This window comes from Danio aesculapii, chromosome 21, assembly GCF_903798145.1.
Source record: "Danio aesculapii chromosome 21, fDanAes4.1, whole genome shotgun sequence".
In the NCBI taxonomy this organism is placed as follows: domain Eukaryota; kingdom Metazoa; phylum Chordata; class Actinopteri; order Cypriniformes; family Danionidae; genus Danio; species Danio aesculapii.
Window position 1 is genome coordinate 19,505,814 of NC_079455.1, and position 25,143 is coordinate 19,530,956.

The 25,143-nt window shown below is 39.6% G+C and overlaps 2 protein-coding genes across 5 annotated transcripts in view; both read left to right on the forward strand.

Moving 5' to 3' along the window:
* Positions 1 to 15,914, forward strand: part of ankhd1 (ankyrin repeat and KH domain containing 1) — a 72,755-nt gene extending 56,841 nt beyond the window's left edge. For all 4 annotated transcript variants that reach the window (XM_056446464.1, XM_056446465.1, XM_056446466.1 and 1 more), the window contains exons 19-34: positions 1,902 to 2,044; positions 2,124 to 2,337; positions 2,545 to 2,720; positions 2,811 to 2,973; positions 3,090 to 3,185; positions 3,283 to 3,399; positions 3,509 to 3,674; positions 4,135 to 4,639; positions 4,941 to 5,093; positions 5,378 to 5,527; positions 5,639 to 7,290; positions 12,008 to 12,172; positions 12,282 to 12,536; positions 13,186 to 13,364; positions 15,076 to 15,240; positions 15,329 to 15,914. In XM_056446464.1, coding sequence (XP_056302439.1) covers positions 1,902 to 2,044; positions 2,124 to 2,337; positions 2,545 to 2,720; positions 2,811 to 2,973; positions 3,090 to 3,185; positions 3,283 to 3,399; positions 3,509 to 3,674; positions 4,135 to 4,639; positions 4,941 to 5,093; positions 5,378 to 5,527; positions 5,639 to 7,290; positions 12,008 to 12,172; positions 12,282 to 12,536; positions 13,186 to 13,364; positions 15,076 to 15,240; positions 15,329 to 15,388 — 4,359 coding nt within the window. In that variant the 3' untranslated portion in view covers positions 15,389 to 15,914. The remainder of the gene's footprint in view (positions 1 to 1,901; positions 2,045 to 2,123; positions 2,338 to 2,544; positions 2,721 to 2,810; positions 2,974 to 3,089; positions 3,186 to 3,282; positions 3,400 to 3,508; positions 3,675 to 4,134; positions 4,640 to 4,940; positions 5,094 to 5,377; positions 5,528 to 5,638; positions 7,291 to 12,007; positions 12,173 to 12,281; positions 12,537 to 13,185; positions 13,365 to 15,075; positions 15,241 to 15,328) is intronic.
* A 1,699-nt stretch (positions 15,915 to 17,613) lies between these two features.
* eif4ebp3 (eukaryotic translation initiation factor 4E binding protein 3) lies at positions 17,614 to 22,852 on the forward strand. The gene is made up of 3 exons (XM_056447089.1): positions 17,614 to 17,857; positions 18,910 to 19,062; positions 22,328 to 22,852. The coding sequence occupies exons 1-3, from the start codon at positions 17,728 to 17,730 to the stop codon at positions 22,357 to 22,359; spliced, it is 315 nt and encodes a 104-aa protein (XP_056303064.1). The 5' UTR covers positions 17,614 to 17,727; the 3' UTR covers positions 22,360 to 22,852.
* Positions 22,853 to 25,143: the final 2,291 nt, after the last annotated feature.

Below are 25,143 nucleotides of genomic sequence, written 5' to 3' on the forward strand. Positions count from 1 at the left end.
CAATTAAACCAAAGACAGAAAAGTTTTTCCCTTGTGTTTTAAAAGATTCACATTTACATTTTGAAAAGAATCTGCTTGTACGCATTTGTGAAAACAGACAAAAATGCTGTACAGTGGTCCCTCGATATTCGCGGGAGTTACGTTTTAAAAACGACCGGCAATAGGCGAAATCTGCAAAGTAGTCAGCTTTATTTTTCAGAAATACTCTAGAGGTTTTAAACCTGTATAACCCGTCACTACACTCTTTTCTCAGACAGGCATTAACATTTTCACACTTTTCTCTCATTTAAACACTTTCAAAGTTCAAACCTTAGTATTATGGAATGAAACCAAAGATCAAATTTGTGGCGTGGCAGAAATATTCAGTGTATTAGAAGATGTGTGCGCATCTGGTGTGCTACTCGCTTTATGATAGTCTCACTGCTCAATTACAAACCCTTTTCGCATCCTTGTTGAAACTCGCACTGCTAGCGATCGATGATTTATGTTAATTTGGAAGCTGAACACATTCTGTACTGTTAGGAGACACGGAGAAGATTGATTGACAGTGGTCTACAGCCAATCAGGATGCAGAACACAATGTGCTGAAGAAAAAAAGCATTTCAAGTTGTGCTAAAAATCTGCGAAACTGCGAGGTGCGAAAGGTGCACCTCGTTATAGCAAGGGATCACTGTATTGTGTATGCCAGGCCTGTATTTGGTGCTGTAAACTTGTTCGTAAAGCCACACTTTGCTGATTAAGCATTAGCAACAACAACACTACCATGCGCTCTGCCATTGTTGTTTGTTTGCGCTTGACTGGTGTCCCAAGTTTGAATCACTCCACCCCCTTGCTCTCTCTCTCTCTCTCTCTCTCTCTCTCACCCTCCAACTTCGCTTTTTGCCCAGCTAGTCAGTTTTACTAGTCAAAATGCATGTCCAATTTATTAAAACATTAAACTAATTTAACAATTTATGATAATTAATAAAATGTAATGTTTAGGAGTCATAGAAAATTGTTAAAAATTATCCAAAAACTAAACCTTTTTAAACTAAAACCTTTTTTTTTGATCGGTTGAATGCACTGACACATAAAAACATGAAGTGACCCTCAAATCAGCTCTGGAAGTAAAGGTCTGTGTTTATGTCCTCAGTGAGGCTTCATGTAGTAAACCAAACTGCATGTAGAAGCTTATCTCTTGTAAGTAAGTAATGTAAATTTATATTGCGCATTTATAGTGTATGGCCATACACCCAAAGCACATTACAATCATGAGGGGGTTTCTCCACTCCACCACCAGTGTGCAGCATCCACTTAGATGATGCAACGGCAGCCACAGGACAACTGCGCCAGTGCGCTCACCACACACCAGCTATAGGTGGAGAGGAGAGAAAGTGGTCGAGCCAATTCAGTAGATGGGGATGATTGGGAGGCCATAATGAGTAAGGGCTGATGGAGGGAATTTAGCCAGGACACCGGGGTTTCACCCCTGCTTTTTACGAGAAGTGCCATAAGATTTTTAATGACCACAGAGAGTCAGGACCTCGGTTTAACGTCTCACCTGGAACACAGCGCTCACTGACAGTATAGTGTCCCTTTCACTTTACTGGGGCATCAGGAATCACACAGACTGCAGATTGAGCATCCCTTGCTGCCCTCACTAACACCACTTTCAACAGCAACCTAGTTTTCCCATGTGGTGGCCCATCCAGGTACTGACCAGGCTCAGCCCTGCTTAGCTTCAGTAAGTAACTGGTCTTGGGCTGCAGAGTGATATGGCTGTGGTTTGATATTCATAGCCACTTTTTCACATTATGCTGCTAATTCCATTTTTATGACTAGTTTCTGTGATTCTGTCTGCATTTGACTCATCATGGAAGCCATAGGACCATATAAATTACCATTTACCTCAATCTTTCCAGGTGGTGGAGCTGCTGTTGCTTCGTGGGGCTAACAAGGAACACCGAAATGTTTCTGACTACACTCCGCTCAGTCTCGCTGCCTCCGGTGGCTACGTCAACATCATCAAGATCCTACTGAATGCTGGTGCTGAGATCAACTCTAGGTCAGAACATCTGAGCCCATTGTTTTAACCAGTTGTCTTAAGACTCATATTAACCTGACTGTGTAAACTCTTGTTTCAGGACTGGCAGTAAGTTGGGCATTTCACCGCTGATGTTGGCAGCCATGAACGGCCACGTGCCTGCGGTGAAGCTGCTGTTGGACATGGGCTCAGACATCAATGCACAGATCGAGACCAATCGCAACACAGCACTGACCCTGGCCTGCTTTCAGGGTCGAGCAGAGGTTGTCAGCCTGCTCCTGGACCGGAAGGCCAATGTGGAACACCGTGCCAAGGTCTGTAATTACATGTTGTTACTTGGGCAAAAAAGAAAACATAAAATTTGAACTTCTTATATAGTTAAAAGACTCTCTGGCTGTAAATCCGTATAAAAAGTCTTGTTTGTGTGTAGTTGAAGAAAACCATGGCTTGAGTGGTCGAAACATTCGAGATTAGTTTAGTGAAAGATGTCGTAATGTAAAAATAAATGGTCTTTTCACTAGACTGGCCTCACCCCTCTCATGGAGGCTGCGTCTGGTGGTTATGCTGAAGTGGGCCGTGTGCTGTTGGATAAAGGAGCGGATGTCAATGCACCTCCTGTTCCCTCTTCTCGTGACACTGCCCTCACCATTGCTGCAGACAAGGGCCACTACAAATTCTGTGAGCTTCTCATCAGCAGGTAAATATTAAAGCACTTGTAGTGTACAGTACCTATCAGTCCTCTTTGAATGTATCATCTCATGCTGCTGTTTCTGCTCTGGTTGTGTAGAGGGGCTCACATTGATGTGCGAAATAAGAAGGGGAACACCCCATTGTGGCTGGCTGCTAATGGTGGCCACTTTGATGTGGTCCAGCTCTTGGTGCAGGCTGGGGCTGACGTGGATGCAGCTGATAACCGCAAGATAACCCCCCTCATGGCAGCATTTCGTAAAGTGAGTGATGTTGATAGGATTTGTGGACATCCTGCAGTATCATAATTTATTTTTTAGAGTAGCACCAGTGATACTTAATGAATAAACTGCCATAATCACTGAAATGTCTTTTTTAGGGCCATGTAAAAGTGGTGCAGTATCTGGTTAAGGAAGTTAACCAGTTTCCATCTGATATTGAGTGCATGAGATACATTGCAACTATTGCTGATAAGGTATGAAAGATCTTCAAGTGATGCAGAGCATATTCATAGAAAACAATTTTATTCATGTGGCAGGTCTTTAAAGGCCGTTTATATTTACACTCTTTAGGAGCTGCTCAAGAAGTGTCATCAATGCATGGAAACCATTGTCAAAGCCAAAGATCAGCAGGCGGCTGAAGCAAACAAGAACGCCAGCATTCTGCTCAAAGAGCTTGATCTGGAAAAGGTTTGTCTTTCCGGATAACCAGTTAGATTAGCTGACTAGCTTGTAGAGGAGTTTTATATTAGTCAGCCTTTTTTTGACACATTGTATAATGGTTTTTAAATTGTAACAGTCTCGTGAGGAAAGCAAAAAGCAGGCTCTGGCTGCAAAGCGCGAGAAGAGAAAGGAGAAGCGCAAGAAAAAGAAGGAAGAGCAGAAGAGGAAGCTGGAGGAAGAGGAGGCAAAAGTGAAAGAGGAGTCGTGTGAGATGCTGGATCAGAAGGAGGACTCTGCAGAAGGTCAGGAAAACTTTAGGCCCAGATATCATGAAAAACAAACTAAAATTAATGCCCGAAATAAATAAAATAATTAAAATCTGAGTGGATTTAAAGGAACAATCTGTACAAACCCAAAGTCAATCTATTCATCTGTCTTCTGTTGACGCATAAAAAACTAACATTGTTTGTATTGCAACTCCTATTCATTAAGTTTATATTTAATATCAAGCATCACTTTTCAGTTTTATCACTAGTCCGATATTGTTTTGAAGCTCATTTGTGGCATGACACATGCACTGCAACACAGCTGGAGTAGAAACATTAAAGAGCTGAAACACAACTGCCTTATGTGCAGTTTTCTGTTTAATGTGATTTTCTAAAATACGATTTCTTAATTTTTCGTTTTTATCCCCTAAAAATATACATTTGAGTAAATTAATTTCTTTGCATCAATAACCTTTTGCCTTTTTTTACCCTGCAGAGACAGAGGTTCCCATCGAGCCCCCAAGTGCTACCACCACCACAACCATTGGTATCTCCGCCACCTCCGCAACCTTCACTAACTCGTTTGGCAAAAAGCGAGCCAATGTGGCCACCACACCAAGCACTAATCGCAAAAACAAAAAAAACAAGACCAAGGATTCACCGAGCGAACCAATCATCCTTCAAGACCCGCAGGTAGCGCTGGCACAGCAGAAAGCCGACAAAAACAAGATCCACGGAGAACCTCGAGGGGGTGGGGCGACGGGTGGCACTAGCGACTCTGATAATCTAGATAGCACTGACTGCAACAGTGAGAGCAGCAACGGCAGTAAGAGTCAGGAGCTCACAGACCTTCCTTCATCGTCCTCCTCTTCTTCCTCTGCCCCTACGGTCTTTGTGGGCTCTAACCAGCCGCACTTCGCAAATGAAAAGAGACATGGGCTATCGCTGCCTGGCTCTCGTGAGGAGAAGGTCACGGTATCCATCTCCAAACCACAGATGAAGTAAGAGTTAATATACCCGTTTGTCACTACCTGTTTGTGCAAAATGTCAATTTACCTTACAAACTTGGAGAGAGCAGGCTTTTAATGGGTCTTGCCCAGCTGTTTGTTTCCTCAAATAGTAAAATATGGTCATTAACTAGAGAAAAAATATCACCAATATTTCATATATCAAATCGCAAACACAATTGTTAGTTTTGTTTTAATGACTTAATTTAAAGTCATTTAAATGTTGCTTATTTTGGGCCAAAACAGTACATCTAAGGGGAGGTGATTAAACTTCTTGTTCTGTTCTCATAACCAGATCTCATGAGATCAGTGACTTGACACCCAGTTCCCTTCCCACCTCGTTCAAGACCATTTCACTGCCAGTCACCTCGCCCAACAGTAAGATGAATCTCCCTAGCCCAAAGAGGGGCCAGAAAAGAGAAGAAGGGTGGAAAGAGGTGGTTCGGAGGTGAGGAACATTGTATATGCTTTTATGCTTGTTTTTTTTTATCAAGTCATTGACCAAAGATGTACCGTTACTTGTTTATGCCATCAGCCTTCATTCATTAAACAGGATAAAAATCGCAAATATTTACTGTGCAAAAAGGACATAAGCAGAATGATCTGAGTTTTCCAGAAACCTAATAATTTAGTTTTAGCTGTGTGCTAAAAACCCACTGTAATCAGATCATACATTCATGGCACGCATCTAGCTCTTTCATTGAGTTTCGAGCTTTGTCATTTCTTTCTTAGATCCAAGAAGCTCTCCGTCCCTGCCTCTGTGGTGTCTCGGATTATGGGTAGAGGTGGCTGCAACATTACGGCCATCCAAGATGTTACTGGTGCACACATTGACGTGGACAAACAGAAGGACAAGAATGGAGAGAGAATGATTACAATCAGGTTAAAAAAAATATGCATTTAAAAATGTTTTTTAGGATTTAGGATTTTAGGATTTAATTGATTAGTCCATCTTGGCATTTCTTACAAATGTTTCTTTTATTTTGTTTGCAGAGGTGGCACAGAGTCCACACGGCATGCAGTGCAACTGATTAACGCGCTGATCCAGGACCCAGCCAAAGAGCTAGAGGACCTGATCCCTCGTAACCACATCCGACCGCCTGGCGCCAACACCAAAATCAGCTCCACCTACACAACCTCCACTGGGGCCACAAGCACTACTGCAGCCAGTTCAAAAGGCCTGCCATCTGTAGTGCCCTCCGCCAATGTGTCTTTCCAATCCACCACCAATTTCACAGCTCAACAGGCTAGCAAGTTAGGCAAAAGTATGGCACCAGGTGTCAGGCCTCCGTTCGTTTCTTTGCCGCCTCTCGCTTACGCTCATCCTCAGCTTGCCCTTCTTGCAGCCCAGACAATGAACCAGATCCGGCACCCCCGATTGCCCATGGCACAGTTTGGTGGCACTTTCTCACCCTCTCCCAACACTTGGGGTCCTTTCCCTGTGCGTCCTGTGAGCCCCGGTAGTGCTAACAGCTCACCCAAACACAGCGGTAATTCTGCACCACGCCTCGCCAGCTCTACTCCGGCCCATGTCGACCATCCTACAGCTTCTGTATCCAGCACCTCAACTCCCACTGCATTAACAAGTTCTCCCACCAGTACAGCACCTGCCAACACCCCCACGCCTTCCTCTGTACGGAAGCAGCTTTTCTCCTCAGAGCCCAAGTCTGTGGCTGGAATTGCTGTGGTCACTACAAACAGCAATGCGCCCTCAGCACAGATTGCACCTTCTCCAATCAGTTGCGCTCCCACGACCCCTACGACCCCTCCACCTCCATCCGCACCCACTGCACCAACTTCACAGCATCCCCCAAAGCCAGAGCCGGCCAGCCTTAGCACCCCAGCTAAAGAGAAGCCTGTCACAGAGATTGCAGCACCTACTGCAGGAGCTTCATCTGACGGGCCCAGCACCTCTGCTCCCCTGCACTTCACCTCATCTCCCTCAGGCCCCTCGATGCTGCCCCCACAGCCCGAGAGCCGGCAGACGCTTCCGTCACACTTTCCCTCCAGCACAGAATCCAGTTCCTCTTCCTCATCTCAGCCAGGCTCATCTCACCCCGTCACACGCCTGCCACCTCCAACCTCCAGCAACACGATCACTAATACCAGCAGCACCTTACCTCATTACGGCTCCCCCACAGCGCCCGGTGTGTCCCCGCGCATGCAGCCACCGACACCCTACTACCCAATGGCTCCAGGGGCCCTGCAGGAGCAGCAGTCTGTGTTTGTGCCTCCGGGAGCCACACAGGAGACCCTTAAACAGCAGCAACAGCCTCCGCCTCAGCCCACCCTTGCTCCAGCAGGCATGCCTCCTCCCTCTCTTCCAATGTCCTCCACCATGGGCATGATAAATGGCTCTCAAATGCACCTGCACAGTGGAAAAGCGCAACTGCCCCCCAACTTTGGTCCTGCTGCTCTTTTTAATCACTTCAGCAGCATCTTTGACAACAACCAGGTGGGCAACAACCAGGTTTGGGGTGCCTGCCATCTACCTGCTCGTACCCCACCGGAGCAGCCCTACAGTGGCACAACAAATGCCTACATAGGGGGAATGGGGCAAATGGAAAGCGTCATGCCTCCTCCTGATGGCTCAAAAGCGCCAGGGTATCGCTGCTCCACACAGAGGATGGTCTCCAGTCCCATTGGTGAGTGTAGCAGTTTATATCAAGTGTTGGGTCTTGGTCCCATCTTTCTATCCCATCTTTTAAGTTTTGTAGTTTTTGTAGTTTTGTAAATTTCTAATTTCGAGAGGAACACGCACTTATGATTGATAGCAGCTGGCCCCTCATTAGCTAACATACGATTCACCTATCAGACGATTCCTAAATCACTATAAAAAAAACAGAGTATCTTACCTTAGCCATCTTCGTCTTGAAGAATCCCCCCTTCCACCCTTTCTCCTCCCCTTTCCTTGTCAGGGCAGCACGGAGGATCAATGGTTAGCATCATTGCCTCACAGCAAGAACGTCACTAGCTCAGATCTTACCTTGCCAAGTCTTGCTATAAGCGGAGATCTTTGCACATTTACAATGTCCCCTGCTGATGGAAAAAACTGGGGACTGAGATGACTGGTGTGAAGAGGAAAACCTTTCCTAAACCAGAGAGCAATGTTCAGTCAATAGACCCACTGCTCATGGGGACTGGCCACTGGCATATTAATGATAATATATGCTATAATAAGCAAATTATTAAAATATGCATGAACTGAATTAAAAAAAGAGAGGGTTAAAAAAAGCAACAATATAATACCTGGTTCTGTAACAGCACAGCATTCTCTTTCAGTCTGAAAACATATATATAAATGGTTTGGCCTATTAATAGCTTTTTGCGTATAGATGTCTGTGACAGTAGTTTTTCACTGTGCTGCATCATATTCGTTGTTCTGTTAGTGTAAAGCCTGATTTATACTTCTGCTTTGAGTGATCGGCGTGACCCACAGTGCATGGAATGTGCATAGCTGTGCATTTATACTTCTGCGTGCTGTTTGTGTTCCTTTGCAATAACACTTCCGAAACTCTAGCTGGCAGTAGGTGTTTGTTCCTCTTTGTCGAGTTTCTTTGCTGGTGTTTTGTTTTTTTTCGGTTGTTGCCAGATCTTATATGGTTGCGGCCGGAAGTTAATGAGAATTATTTATATTATTTATTAAATTTCCTATTTAATGTATTTTAATTACACCTACCCCCACTCCAACCCTAAACTCAACCGTCACAGTAATGTAAAAACGGTAGTTGTACTGAGTATTATTTATGCCATCTATTAAATTACCCAAAAATTTTTTTTTTTTATGCCTACCCTGCCACAACTCTAACCCAATACTCAGAGTACTGTAAAAATATTAATTATTGTTATACAGTGTCATAAAAATTGCTGCTATATTGATGTGCATATCGCACTTCTGGCCGGCTGCTTATCCGATTTAGACTTTACCTATTTTTTCTGAACGCTACCTTAATGTACAAGTGGCTCAAATTCGCTCATTTTGAGCAGGGAAGTGACGGATGTGCAACAACTTTAATCATAATGTAAACACAAAACAACAGTTCCCATCTAGATCTCCTTCACGAGACTTGACACTTGAAAACACTCGCTCCATCGGGCTCACGCTGCTCTCACCTCTGACCTCGACGGCCACGACCAGGGCTATGCGACCCATCATAAGGTAAACGCAAAACAACATGCGCGTGGGCTTGACGCAGAAGTATAAATCAGCCTTAAGGTTAATGTATAGATATAAATTAAGTATAAATGCACAGCTACGAGCATTGCATGCGCCGTTGGTCCCGCCGGTCACTCAACAGTATAAACCAGGCTTTAAGTCACCAGGCTTTTGCAGTATTTGCACACCGTTTAAGTTTGTTTGACTCACCTCACCGCTATCATTTAGTCTGCCGCCTCACCTCTTGCTCCAGTGTTGGCAACTATTTCCAATGAAAAGTAGCTAAAGCGTGCCCGAAAAGTAGTCAAATGTTGCCCGATGATGTCACGCACTGATTTGCATATCAGACAAGCTTAAGCCCGTCATGTTTCTACTCTCTAAGAGTTGACTATTTGTAAAAGATATACAAACACTTTTTTCATAATAATTTTTTATTTTTAAATATAACATTGATAATGAACAGCTTGTGTACTTGGGCCTATTCTTTAACATGTGAAATTAACACATTTGTAAAAGTGACAACAATTAGCACTATTGGAATTTATTGCTACCTAAATTGTCAATAATTATACATGTTAACAAATATCAATAAGTTAACAGTTATGAAAAACAATCTGAGCTAGCAATTTACTCTACTGAGTAAAGCCTGCAGCCGCTGCTGTTTTGAGTCGCTTTTTAAAAATTAGCCAAATGAATGTTAAAAATTGCTAAATTTGTTGCTAAGTGCTTTTTCAAAAAAAAGTTGCTAGTGTAGTATGAAAAGTTGCTGAATCTAGCAACAAAATTGCTAAATTGGCAACACAAGGTGCATTCGACATGAAGCATGGCTGCAGCCGGTGATCAATGAGATTAGCCGAGTGAGGCGGGGGCGGAGTTGAAAATGGAGCAATCAAGCCAGACACTTCGGGGCTCAAACTTGCGGCAGTCATGATGACCGGTCACACTGCGTCATCATCATTTTTTTTATTATAACAACAAAAATTTTACAGTAAGAATAAAATAGAATAAAGTCTCTACAAACTAGTTCATTTTTAAACAATAAGGGAAATATGAATTAAATATTTAACAAACGCATGAGAGAAACAAGGGGAAACGAGGGTAATATAAACATAAAAATCAATAAGCACAAATTCTAGGAGTTTAAACACCACTCTTTAGGCTAATACTTCTTGTTTGAATATGCTAAAAAGAGGTTTACATTTATTTACATATCTAGATATAAAACTTTTAAAAATATATTAATGTAAAACCCCAAACAAAGTGTTTTGATTAAGTCTTGATGAAGATTATTTTAGATAATGAAAGCATTTTCAAAAAAGCACTTTAATCCAAAAAGATTGAACATAAGGACATTCCTAAAATAAGTGAGCTACACTTTAAATAGAGGTTTCCCAGAAAGAGCAGTTACATCAATGTCACTTTTAGACAGGAAGGAAATGTATATTTTATCATCATATAAATCATTTTATAATTATTTAATTAAATAGTTCTTTACTTTATTTGTTAAGAAACCTTTAGGGTGTCAGGATCAATGATGATAACTATTTTATTTGTAAAACTTATTTGAGTTATTTAGGTTATTCACTAATATATATCATAAATTGTTCATGAAGCTGAATTCAGTAAATAGTCTGTATAATAAAAGGTAAAAAATAAATATGCAAACAATCTAGCCTTTATAAACAAATTATTTAACAAAAAAATAATAATTGCAGAAAAATATTTTTAGTCTTTTAATAAGCATGATATATACAAGGTAGAGTCGGTAGGAAAAGTTAATTGTTTTGAAATTTGTGAATCAGAATTTGTTCAATAAAAATCCCGAAACACGTGGTTGTTGTCATGCGGTGAACTCAGCCAATCGTATAATATTAGTGTTGTCATCGCAGCTCCGGCAGGCGCTATTCAGATGCTGCACCGGTTAAATCAGTCGTCTGATCTCGGAGCGCTGTCGCGGTACTTTGATGCCACATGTGACAGTCACGTTGTGTCCGCACGGCGTCAATCCGGACAACATTTCTAACCAGCATGCACCGCTTTAACACAGATTTCGATCGATCTGCGCAGCACTGCATGAAGTCGAACGCACCTACTGTCTTGCTCACCGCTTAAGCATTGGTAAAGTAAGTTTGCACCTGTAAACAGCGCCTCCTCTGTTCAAAACAGGTATTGGAATTCATTCAACATTTGTACTAGTTTGAATCATCACATATTTAAATTGATTTTAAACCGACTAAGATTTTGTTAGTCAAGGAAAAAAAAATTACACAAATGGTGCGCATGTTGTCAAACAGAGCATTTGTCTGCTGCGGAAGCATGAGCTGAGAGTTTACTTAAGCACCCGATGTGTTTTAAAAGCTTTAACAGTTCAGAAGCACTCACATCTGAGCAGTGCCTAATTCAATTAATTTAATAAACGGGTGATTAGCCGACTAATGGCTTTAGTAAATTACTACTGGTCGACTAAGAAAATCTTTAGTTGGAACAGCTCTAAGTTCACAATAAAACCAAAGCCACATAAAACAGCAGCTACCACAAAACTATGCTACAAACCAGCTTCAAATTTCAGCATTTCTTTTCTTGACCATATTTACCTTGACTGGCCAAAAAATTACTGGTCTCTGAAAATAAACTAGTTTGTTCCTTTTAGAATAATTATTTTGCTGAAATTTGCTCATTTATTTGCGTTATCTGTGACTAAAACCATTTAGTGAGTTCAAATTACGGTCTTGCATTAAAAATCTTAATATATATACATTTTTAAAAATCATGAATAAAAATTCATGTAATTTATCACAACCAAAATCTAAGATGCTTCTGGTTCAGTACTGACACCTTGTGGACAAAGTAGTCCAAAAAAGATCCAATGCGCATGTGCGACCTGCTCATAAATTGTTTGCACGGTTAAAAAATTTTTGCTGCAAAAGTACAGCAAACAGGTTATACAATAATTACAAATAACAAAATCTGTGTTCTGATTTTGTCCAGTACGTAGTGTGCATACAGAAGGGTACCAAACACCTATTTATTTGGTTCAAGAGTTTAATTCGTCTTGGAGCTAAACTCTCTTGGAAAGTGGCTGTCCAAGAAAAGCATTATACACCCTGCTTTAAGTGAATTATAGCTGAAGAACCTGCTGCTTGTTTATTTGTGCAATTGGTGTCAAATTCTTTTTGTAACACTCTTGTATTCACTCTCTACAACAGGAATACACCCCATGGACGGCTCAATGTCCTCATCCACTGCGCTCACCAGCTTTACCACAAGCATATCTGCAAGTCCTGTTTTCCTGCCGGGTCCTGCTCCAGTAGGCACACCCTCCTTCAGCCGCCAGCACTTCTCTCCCCATCCCTGGAGTGCCTCCACCTCTTGTAAGTCAACAAATAAGTCCTTTAAATTCAGATGGATCACAAATATTGACACCTATTATCAGACCAATGTGATTTTACTGATGCTCTTTTCATTCCTCATTAATCATAGGTGAGTCTCCAGTGCCCTCAGTGTCTTCTGGGGCATCGTCACCTCTTTGCACATCTACGGTGACTCCTGCTCTGATCCAGGCGAAACCTAGTAGCTCCAACCAGCAGGACCGCAAAGTGCCCCCACCCATCGGAACCGAGCGATTGGCCCGAATCCGGCAAACTGGCTCAGTCAACCACACCATGCTACCCACCAGCTACACCCCACCGGTTGGACAGGGTGGCATCTGGTCTTTTGGAGTGGGCAGTGCCTCCGGTAAGCATGACTTAAATGTAGTTGATATTTACAAAGGAAATGATTTGCTTATATAGTGGCAATCATTGGGCATTAAACTTGAAGTTAATATAAAACGGGAACTGATAGATGAGGCAGCAAAAAAAGACTTTCTCTGAGAGTGACAGAATTTAAGTTTAATTCCTCCATCCGATCTAAATATATGTATGCACACAATGGAATAGGATAATAAATCGCAAGATATCAACCCAAGCATATATCAAAGACACTCTTCACATTTTATTTGTCAAGCCTCTCTCACCATAAAACATTTTATTAGAATGTGAAATTTTAAAGGCTTCTAGGCAAGATTTTTATACTCAGTGCTTTGATTGAGGTTTTTAAAAATGTATGCCCTGAAGAATTTTTAACTTAATTCTTAAGAAATTTATTTAACAATGAATGAAGTAAAAAAAATCATATCTAATGTGTTAAATTTAAGTTTTATCATTTCTTTTTATTTATATGTATTTGGTTATTTTGTATCATCTCTTATTGAAATATGAAGTTAAGTAAAATGTTTTTATCTACATGTTGATCTTAGCATAAAATAGCCATAAGTTGCTGTTGTGGCAATAAATAAATAAATAAACTTAAACTTAGTTAATATGTCTGTTTTTGTTCTTTGCAGAGACTATGTCCGGGTGGTCACAACCCCTAATGGGAGGAGGGCCAGTGATGCACCAGCAGATGCAAGAGCCTTCAGCCTTCTCTCAACACCAGGCTATGGAACGAGATGACACTGGGATCGTGGCTCCATCTAACACTTTTCATCAACCTTTGCCCACCAACTTCATGGATTTTCCAAAGGTACACACTGATGAATTTTGATTGTTTTATTATGCTTAGTTCACATTGCACGAATTTCAAAGATCTGAGGTAGCGTGTTCACATTGCACAGCGGATCGGTGACAGGTTACACACTGCGTGACTTTTTAACAGTAGGAAGAATCTCCTACACAGACCCCCTAGTTTTTCGCAATTCCGCGATCGCTGAATCCAATGCAAAGTCAACAAAAAGTCGCAAAATTTTGCGATTCTGTAAAATTCTTAAACGGAAATTAGTTGCAAAAAATGTAAATAATCTGATTAAACATACAATTCAAAACCATATGATCAGATTATATTTATTTCAGTTTGCAATTAATTGTTTTACATTACTTATAGATGTCGCATATGCTGCGAATGTGATGTATTTGAGTGTCTCGAAAAATGACTTCTCACCTGCGCCTTCACAATCATTAGATGACATGAGAGTGGGGAGAAATGTTTTGCAGCCTGTGCAGTAAACAGACGCGGATGAAGTGATTTACATGTAAAGTCAATGCAAAGATGCGATTAGACATTCTGTTGCAAGAATTGGGCGTTTTGTGCGTTTGACGTGCTTCAGACAGAAAAAGAAAGTGTGAGCAAACATCTAACAAACAGAGCAGTGAAACAGACAGAACAGCGAGCAGTTTACAATGATGGAGATTGGTTCAAGGAAGACAGCCGCTGGACGTGACCGAATTTAAAGACAGTTGTGCTTTACATGTATGGCTGATATTATATAATCGTGGATAAAAATAAAAGTTGTACAACCTTCCTTTGGCTTAATCCCTACCGTTTTAGATCTTGTCTTGACAAGAGACCAAAATAAAGAAACTTTATTTTAATGATTTGTGCCATTATCATTGTGTCAGATTGCACACCTAACATAGTATGCTACCCAATATGGAATTTTTTACATTTATACATGTTTTTTTTTTTTCAAAATTGTCCGCAAATTACTGGGAGTTACCACCACAAAATCAGTTATTTTTATTGCAAAAAATTGTGGAAAAGCTAGGGGGGTTGCCTACAACCCTCTATGTGAGTCCCAAATGGGATATATATCCCTCCATAGGGCACTTCAGAGTGAAAACAATCATGGCCACCAAATTGAGTTGTCATTCAAAAACGAAATAAAGGGTTTCGAAAGGGTACAACTGATGGACACTTCAGAGCCCTGTAATTCATTGCGCAGGGAAGTTTGGTGTCTTCCTCTATTTTTTAAAAATTTAACATACATCAACATGCTTAACTCCAAATAGAATATTACAACTGGTATGTGAACAGTGTGCAAAAAGACAGAACATTGTCCGGTGTAAAGTAAAATAAAAAAACATTCATTTTGAAGGAAGAGATTTAGAAAAAAAAGCTAAATCCTGCCATCCCAACATCAAGTAAAACTCATTTTAAAAGATTGAATGTTATGGATCAGAGGGTGGCAAACCCAGCCTCTCTTTGGTCCCTGGGGTTCTACATTTGTTGTGGAAATTTCTAATTTCTGAAATCAAATTAAATGCAGTGCATGTCTGGTACACAACATAAATCCTCCCCAAACCTCCCACTACCCTGTATAGTGCTCTTTCATTGGCTGATTTCACATTGTCGACGAATGAAATTCGAGTGCAGTCTAAATCCTCCATTAGTTCTGCACAAAAAGGGCAATTTGAGTTTGTAGTTCCACAGCAACTCATGTTTTTTGTGAACTCTACAGGGGCTGCCAATGTCAATGTACGGTGGCACGATGATCCCTCCTCACCCTCAGATGGCGGAGGGTCCTGGAGGCCCTGTGTACAACGGTCTTCACACTTCTGACCCTGCCTGGAACCCCATCCTAAAGGTTGTACCCAACTCTGCTGAGAACGCAGACCCACAGCAGGTAGTTGCCAACCCCGACCGAAAGAGCTTATAAATTAAAGGCTGTTTTTTTTTTGGTTGTCTTGACTCTTGCGATCTTGTTGTTACAGGTATGGCCAGGCACTTGGGCTCCACATGTGGGAAATGTGCATCTGAATCATGTCAACTAAACTGTGATCGAGAGGCCTAGGAGCAGTAACAAGAAACACGTTAAAAAGAACAAGATAATTACCTAATTACTGAGACGTGGTATTAACCTAGATGTGTCCCCCCAAAAATGTTAAACAAGCTCAGAAATTTAAGAGACGGACACCCTCGATGTGCCTAACTAAAAAGAAAGAATCCAGTGTGGGATTTAACGTGTTTACCACTGTCTATGAACAAATCGATTGCCTGTTCAACAGGATACATACTGAGTAGTATAGCCATTTTGACATATAAGCCCCACGTAAAAGTGTTCTTGGTCGGCAGGGCTCAATAGGACAGTGCGCTATTTATACTTGGCCAAGACCTAGATGATTGCGTAAAGAATGAAATCAGACCTTTTAGAGTGGTAAATACCTGTATAATTGTTTACATACTGAAAAAAGGGTTAAAAATGAGAGTAAATTTCATGTCGTATAGTGGCTCTACTTTATGTAGCTTGTATTAATGTGAAATATTTACCTTAATATTCAATAAAAAGTTGGAAATGTATCTGGTGTGAAAGTTATTTCAATCCGTTGAGTTTATGATACGAGTTGCCTGTTATGTTTAGACAGGCTGGTACATTAAGGCACACATTGCACTTGTCTGGTTAGAGAAGTTAGAAATCAGACATTTTTGGCATGTAAATAAACACGTTTATGCATTTCTCTGTGCAATGAAAGTCTGACCATAATGTCAGGATGACCTACCAGGAATTTAAACTTTAACCCTGTAAAATTACAACATCCGTTTTAGCTGTACTTATTTAAACCTGCACCTTTTTCTCCTCTCTAAGACCAGTTTGTACACAAATAATAGATCATGTTGCAATATTATGGGATGGTAGATTCTATCATAAGATAGATTATTTAGTTAATGGGCTTAATAAACTAACCATGAACTCAAACTGAGAACTTAATTTTGTTTTTTTTTAACTAGATAAATCAACATTTAAGTAAAATTCTTGAGTAAAATTCTTAAATGTTTTGATTTGTGCCATGTCCAGATGTAGATGTTACTGTACTGTTGAATGCTTTGATTATACTACATTTTGAGCTCATGGCAATGTTGTAGTTTTTCAACACTGGGGTTTAGGGGTAGTAAGATTAGCTTTTGCACATTATGAAGTTTATTTCTGTGTGAAGAATACTAAAGGAAATTTTGTTTTGAATGTTCACAAGTTTAAAACAGCCTGTTAAATATTATTTCAAATATGTTTTATGATTGAAGTATATTTAAGCACACAAGTATTTATTTGTTAACCACACTATTTTGTGGAATATGTGAATTCTTGAAGCATGCCAAAATTATTGGGATTGTTTTTTTTTGTTGTTTTTTTTTAATAAATCCTCCCAAATGTATAATGCACTAGTCTGGGGGGAAATCTTATATGCAATGTATGAATTATATTTCATTATTCAATTCATGTTCATTTCTATAGCGCTTTTACAATGTAGATTGTGTCAAAGCAGCTTAACACAGAAGTTCTAGTAAATTGAAACCATGTCAGTCCAGTTTTCAGAGTTGAAGTTTAGTTCAGTGTGGTTTAAATTTCACTGCTGAAAGTCCAAACACTGAAGAGCAAATCCATTGATGCGCAGCTCTACAAGTCCCAAACCAAGCAAGACCGTGGCAAGGAACAAACTTCACCTATTGACGAAAGTGAAGGAGACAAAAATGAATGAATGGTAATCATTATTGTGTAATGGTTAGTGTGTGTATAAAGCATTACACCCTAAAAATATTTTTCAGGTTTGCTCAATTAAAAATCTTAGCCCAAAACAAACACTTAATTTCCCCTTTTCATTTTAGATGCATTTAATGGCGACACGTAAAGGGTGCTTTTTTTTTCTCTATTTCGGGCTTTTAAATGGTTATGGTGCCTACAAATATAGGCAGCACATCTAAGCATGATACAGTACAGCTCATGTCTTTTCATGCAGAAAATGGCCAGATGTGCTGCCAGTGCAGGGAGAAAACCTTGGGTCAAGTTGAGAGGACGATTATTCCTCAGGTAGGTCAGGCTTTTCGCACAGCACACGTTGTTTTGTTGTTTTGTTTCACCGTGTCCTCGCTCCGAATACCTCGTGCAGTTCATAGAGCTTGCATTCTGTGAAATGGCCTTAAACTCTTGCTCCTTATCAAGGGCCTCAGCGCGCTGTACGGAGTTTGAGTCTTGTCTCCGATTGGCCGAATACATCACGTGACAATTCTCCGCCCCCTCTTGATAAACATGTGGAGGACAGAAACACGCAGCGCTCCTAGTAAATGGACCGAGACTTTGCTGTGTGTTCGTGAAAGACTCCTTAACTTTAAATAAATCATGTCAAACAGTGAAGCTTCCTCGACCTGCCCGATTCCAAGCCGCTTCATCCATGAGAAAAGCTGGTCTCCACTCCCGGACAGTTACAGTCAGACACCAGGAGGAACTGTGTTTTCAACAACCCCCGGAGGTGAGTTATTTGACCTCATGTATCATATTGTTGTATTAGGGTTTTGTTTTCTGTGAGTTTCTCTACACAAGTTGCTCGTGCACGTTTTGTTTTTGTTAGACGTGAGCTCGACTGCGCAATCATATGCTGCAGGCGATGCGCTGTTTACAAACTTAAACAGTTCTGTGATCAGTCTATCAGTGACAAATTGATTAACTATTTTCTTACCAATGCACGTGTGCTTCAAAGCACTTTTGCAATAGGTTTCAACCACATGTTACCACTTTACTACGTTGTCTAAAACTAAACACGTTCGTCGTAAAGTAGTTAGATGTTTATGAGAATTTCCGAAATTTGATCAACATATGTTTTTTTTGGACTGAATAGTTAACTATAACTTTTGTGCACCTTTTTAAATTGCACTATTTGTATAACTATCTCTACAAAAAAATCAACGAGACAGTTTAAAAATAATTGAAAATATAAAGGAATGTTAAAAGACTGTACAATTTAAAACACATTCATAAACTATAACTTAACACCTAAATTGTCAATACTGATCACATGGGAAAACACATGGAGAAATATGACTGCAAAGCTGGCCTAGTTTCTGTTACAGCGTAATTTATCCAAATAGACCTGTCATCTGTGACCATATCTCACATGCAAAGCTCTTTCAATCATAATCATGCAGATCATATTGATTTAAAAAGATACCCAAGAACTCATTTCATAAGCTTGCCAATTTCAGTTCATGTTTTGGATTTTTATGCATCAAGCCAAACCTCAGGCAGTCCTTGCAGTCTTTATGCAGAAAGGGCGATGTTGCTCAATTTCCTCGCTCCTTGGGTTACTACAGGACATCTAAACAGGGACGCCTTGTTTTAATCACTGCTTGCATGTATTTCCATGAGACGAACTTTACATTTACTTGGATGACACAACATGTTTTTCTGTATTTAAAGATTGAGCTGAACTCAACAGGAAGCTTGTCTCTAGAAGCAGAACATGCTTTCAACTTGTGCCAACTTTTTGTTTCTCCCCTTAAACCAATATTGATATCTTCTCTGCAGGAACTCGGATTATCTATGATCGAAAGTTTCTGCTGGAATGTCGAAACTCTCCAATCGCTCGCACCCCACCCTGCTGCCTCCCGGACATCCCAGGAGTCACCAGACCCTCACTGCAAATAACAGAGCAAGAGGAGGACAGCAAAGATCTGTCCAGTAAGAGACGCATCACTTGCATCAGTTTATATTCTTCCACTCGCTTTAAGAAGAACATGCAGTCTCATACTGTCCTATCCAACATCCTCTCATGTGTGGTTTAATGTAGGGCTGGGCGATATGGCAAAAATGCAGTCTCGATAATTATTTTCTATATAATTAACAATGATATATATTTCGATATCAGTTGTTAATGCTTCCAGATTTAAAAGAGTACTTTAACAATGATTGAATCCACAAAAATTAGTTAGAGTCCATTGAATGGTGTAACACATTTTCAGCTGATAAAATTTCAGTGGTTGTCTTGGTCCTAACCTTCAACCACCAACTATTCCACAATGCACCGGCCCCCCTGTAGGTGGTGGACCCGCAGGAGAATGGTCCCACGTTGCTCCTTCGGGCTAAGCCCGGCCGGGTTCCGTGTGAAAAAAATCCGGTCAGTGGCTCGGGCATCTGTTTCGGATGCCTCCAGGTCTCCTACCTAGGGAGGTGTTCCAGGCATGTCCCACCGGGAGGAGGCCTCGGGGAAGACCCAGAACATGCTGGAGGGACTATGTCTCTCGGCTGGCCTGGGAACGCCTCTGGATCCCCCTGGAGGAAGTGTCTGGGGAGAGGGAAGTCTGGAGTTCTCTCCTAAGACTGCTGCCCCTGCGACCCGGCCCCAGATAATTGGATGAAAATGATGATGATGATGAAATTTTCAGTGGCCAAAAGTTCGATACATCTCTAATATCAAACACACTTCTAGATTCTCATTGTTGCACACTTCTGCTGTGTGATCGACTCGTAGATCGATATAGAGTAAAAAAGTCCAGAGCTTATTGTTAAGTGACATCAATTTTATCGAGATTCAATATAATATGGTTTATTGGCCCAGCCCTAGCTTAATGTATACCATTTTCATTTACAATGTCGCAGTGTTGAGTAAAACCTGAGGAACAGGTTTAATCATGTTTTTGATTGACTTAGTTTAAGTCGTCAACTACATGAATGTCACATCACTGTTGTATATAGTGTGTACTGCATGTGACAGAGCAAGACCCACATGTGTATTTATGGACAGTATATGAGACAATGGCAAAGGTAAGTGGTCATGATAAAGATAATGCATGATATTGTAAACATCTCTTTTAAAATGAAAAATGTTTAAATCATGGGTTTTATCTTTGGTGTAATATTTTTATCTTGCACTAGAACTGTGGTACACTTTTTATTTTTTTTTTTAAATGTCAAAACAAAACACAAAAAAAATCTTTGGGGAGGCTTGCCTTGAACCATGTGAACTTTCTTCTAAAATTATTACAGTACGGTGGCAGAGAGAGCTTAACGTGCTGCAGTTTAAGAAAACGCATGCAATTACAGAAAACGCCAGCAAATTAAGAAAAGATCTTCATTTTTTGACAGCACACGTGCCGCAAATTCTCACAATTTTTTAAAAACTCACCACATTTTCCCACCACGCAAACAATTTCTCAGAAACGTTCTTCATTTTCTCACAACACAAACAATTTACAGAAATGCGCTGTATTTTTTTTTTCACAGCGCAAACAGTTTACGGAAACACACTGCATTTTCTCACAACACAAACAATTTACAGAAATGCACTGTATTTTTTTTTCACAGCGCAAACAGTTTACGGAAACACACTGCATTTTCTCACAATGCAAACAATTTACGGAAACGTGCTGCATTTTCTCACAACACATTCAGATAGTTTAGAACACAGCAAAAATGTTTCAAGGAGACCCTGAAACATGGTTATGGGTTATTTGGGTTATGGTTATTTAGGCTAATAAAATACAAAAGACAAGGGAATCAGGATGTTAAAATAAACAAACAAAAACTCGCCTTTCAAAGATCACCTACAACTTCACTGAGCAATAATCATGGCAAAGCGGTATCCGTCTTGTTTTTGGGTCCGCAATTAAAACATTTTTGCTGTGTTCCGTTCTTTTTGTGTTGTGAGAAAATGCAGCGTGTTTTCATAAATTGTTTGCATTGTGGGAAAATGCAGGGTGTTTTATTAATTTGTTTGCGTTGTGGGAAAATGCAGTATGTTTTTTTTTTTTTTTTTAATGTCTGCGTTGTGAGCATTTGCAGCACTTTTGCTGTCAAACCGATGAAGATTTTTTCTTAATTTGCTGGTGTTTATTCTCTTGTGTGTTCTCTTACATTGCAGCACGTTAGGCTCTCTCGGCCACCGTATATAAGTACGAGTACAAGATGTGTATATATAATTGTATATCAGTTTTTATAAATGTCAATAATTATATGTTCAGAAATTAGTAATTCACCTGACTAACATCAGAAATTAGTAATTCATCTGCTCATTTCATTTTTTTATGAGGCTAAAAAATGTTGACTAAATGCAGAGTAAGTATGGGTGCTGGAAATCCTTAAAGATGCTTGAATTTTTTTTAGTCTAGTGTTGTCAAGGCTTTGATTTTTGGATAAAGTCCTTGTAACTGGTTAAAAATGTCATTGTTTTTCTTTCATAATAATTTCTTACTAAATGGGTAATAATAATTATTTAAAAATAAATATTTATTTATTATTTGCTTGTGTTTAAAATGAAACATCTGGAGTCTGCGCATGTGCCTGTAGCGTGATCTAGCTGTCTTTTTTTTTAAACCATACTTTTTGATTAAGTAGTGGGAGAAGACAAAATACAAGTAGATTACCACTTAATGAGTCAACAATGCATGAAGTTAAAGTCAAAATAGATTTAAGATGAGGCGTTTAAGAATTGAGTAAATGTCATTTAAATCAGTAAATGACAGTTATTCGTTGTTGGGCTTGAGGCAAACATTCCATCAAATGTTTTTCTTTATATACCATACTATAAAAATACCATCAGATATAATGTAATAACATATGTCAATTTCACCACACTTGTAAATTGCTGAAAAATATATGCTAATTTACCTTGAATGTGCTGCAATTTGACTTTGGATTAGGTGTAAGAACTGTGTAAATGGAATTAAGTTCACAAAATAAAACAAATGCTCGTCAGAGATAAACTTTTTCAGTTAGACTGAAAAAATGTAAGCCACTCCTTTATTTCTTTACTAGTGCATTATAAGCGCAGTCACATTTCGCCGTGACTGAAATGACTTCATGAGAAAAGCAAATAAAACAGCATCTGACCTGCTCCTAGTTGGTGCGTCTGATTTCCATATCAGGAGACCATCCACAGGGTGACGCAATGCTTTGAACCCTCTAACCACTCTCTCTCTCTTTCTCTTTCTCTCGTTTTCTTCCTCAGTTGATGACAGCCAGTTTGTGATTGACATCTGATGTTTCTGCAGCTCCTCTGGATAAACTGAATGTCTCAGCCTGTTCCACCAGTGCTCATTATCTGAAGGAAGATCACACCAGCAGGCCGTTCCTTCATTATTGCCTCCATACTTTTTTGACTTTTTTTGTAATTCATGAAATACTCAGAGCGAGAGTGTGTTATGGGGAGGAGGTTTTTTTTTTCTTTGAGTTTGAGGGATGTTATGGTGAAAATGCAGCTTTTGTTGTTTTAATGCAGCAGCTGCGATTTAGTGCCGCCTTTACTCTTTATTTACAAACATTCTGAAGGTGATTGTTTGCAATCTATACTTTTACTATCTTAGGATAGTTCAAATGCAACAATTTCATTTTTTTGTAATGGCATTATGACCCTGTGAGGGCTGTTTAAGTCATATGCCAGAAATCAGCAGTTGGCTGACAATTGTTGTATTGTGCCCTGTTCATTCTCTGGATATAATATGACATTTTGCAATAAAACTAATAGAAAACACCATGTGAATCTCTTGACTTGTGTCTTATTTAAAAGATGCATTCAAATTAAAGGGATAGTTCACCAAAAAAGGAAAATTTGCAGTTATTTTAATTTTGTTGGTGTTTTTTTTTTTTTTTTTTTTTGTTATTGTTAGTTTTTTAAAAAAATTTTTTTTAGCTGAAAATCTTTATTAATTGATAAGATGCAAGTGAATTGAGATCGACACTTAATGAGAGTAAAAAACAACAACAACAATGTATACACTTACTGGCCACTTTATTAGGCACACCTGTCCAACTGCTCAACACATTTCTAATCAGCCAGTCACATGACAGCAATTCAATGCATTTAGAGTTTACAGAGAATGGTCTGAAAAGAGAAAATATACAGTGAATGGCAGTTCTGTGGGTGCAAATGCCTTGCTGATGTCAGAGGAGAATGGCCAGACTGGTTCGAGCTGAGATAAAGGCAACAGTAACTCAAATAACCATTCGTTACAACCGAGGTGTGCAGAAGAGCATCTCTGAACGCATAACACGTCAAACCTTGAGGTGGATGGGCTACAGCAGCAGAAGATCACACCGGGTGCCACTTCTGTCAGCTAAGAACAGGAAACTGAGGCTACAATTCGCACAGGCTCACCAGAATTGGACAATAAAAGATTGGAAAAATGTTGCCTTGTCTGATGAGTCTCTATTTCTGCTGCGACATTCGGATGGTAGGGTTAAATTATCCGGTCAACAATATGAATGCATGGATCCATCCTGCCTTGTATAAATGGTTCAGGCTGGTGGTGGTGGTGTAATGGTGTGGGGGATTTTCTTGGCACACTTTGGGCCCATTAGTACCAATTGAGCATTGCGTCTACGCCACAGCCTACCCGAGTATTGTTGCTGACCATGTCCATCTCTTTATGACCACAGTGTACCCATCTTCCGATGGCTGCTTCCAGCTGGATAATGCGCCATGTCATAAAACATGAATCATCTTAGACTGGTTTCTTGAACATGACACCGAGTTCACAGTACTCAAATGGCCTTCACAGTCACCAGATCTCAATCCAATAGAGCACCTTTGGGATGTGGTGGAACGGGAGATTCGCATCATGGACAAATATTTCTGGTTCTAGTAAGGTGTACCTAATAAAGTGGCTGGTGAGTGTACATGCAAAACAAAATGAAAACTCTTTGCTTCTGATGATATATTAAGGTTTTATAAAGCAAAACAATTCTTTGCAAGAAACATTTTTTGCATGCAGCTCAAATATCACTGTTACACATATATATTTGGGATGATTTTTCAGTTGGAGTTTCACGTACACAACCAAAACACTGCAGTTACACAAGAAATTACTATCATTAAAATGCATTGGAATATGATCAGTAAAATGGACATCTTCACATCACAGTAATGTTGTTAGGTCATTTGTAATATCAGGAGTGCTTTTGTTTGTGTTTAAGGTGCCAATTTTGCATTTAACCTATTTTTTTATTTGGGAAATTGCAGGATTGGCAACAACCATGATATGAAGAGTGAAAGAGCAGTTTAACCATGGTAACACATGGCTACCATCTTGCTACACCAAGAAGTTTAACCATTCTATTTGTAGTAAAAGTGCTAATTGAATTAAAATTCTACATAAAAATGATCAAATTTACTAATTTTCCTGCTCTGGCACTGTTATTGAGTGCTAAAATGTCCACAAGCAAGACTTGACTTCAGGGAAATCCTAAATATGAACAAAGACATCAATGAATTTTGAGGAGAATTAATGCACGATTAAAAATATTCTCTGGGTATTTTCATATGTGTAATATATATTTTAATGCAATGCTAATAAACATGGATTTTATCACAATTTGCTACAAAAAAAATCACTTCAGGAAGATTAAATCTATAACATGAGTTTGAAGTTAAAATATGTTGTGCAAAACTTAACTATATTAAAGGGATAGTTTGCCCAAAACTGAAAATTCTGTCATAATTTAGTAACTCTTTACTTGTTCCAAACCTGATTGAATTTTCTCTGTCAAGATATTTTGAGGAAAGCTGAAAGCCTGTAAGTCAGTGGTTACCGGTGTTCAGCTTACTTCAAAATATCATCTTGTGTGTTCAAAAGAATAAAGAAACTTTAAAGATTTGGAACCCCTTAGTACTCAAGTAGTTAGTAAATTTAGATTTTAGGGTGAATTATACCTTAATATGTCATTATACCTTGATTTGTCATCACTAACATTATTTGCAAAAATGCATTAATAAAATGTGCGTATATAACAGATCTCTTTATGGACATATAAACAGCATGAGAAACA

Bases quoted from the DNA above. Each gene is read 5' to 3' on its own strand.
- eif4ebp3 (XM_056447089.1), top strand. From the start codon at position 17,728: ATGTCAAACAGTGAAGCTTCCTCGACCTGCCCGATTCCAAGCCGCTTC. The intron at 17,858-18,909 runs GTGAGTTATTTG...TCTTCTCTGCAG, and splicing joins GTTTTCAACAACCCCCGGAG to GAACTCGGATTATCTATGAT. The intron at 19,063-22,327 runs GTAAGAGACGCA...TTTCTTCCTCAG, and splicing joins GGACAGCAAAGATCTGTCCA to TTGATGACAGCCAGTTTGTG.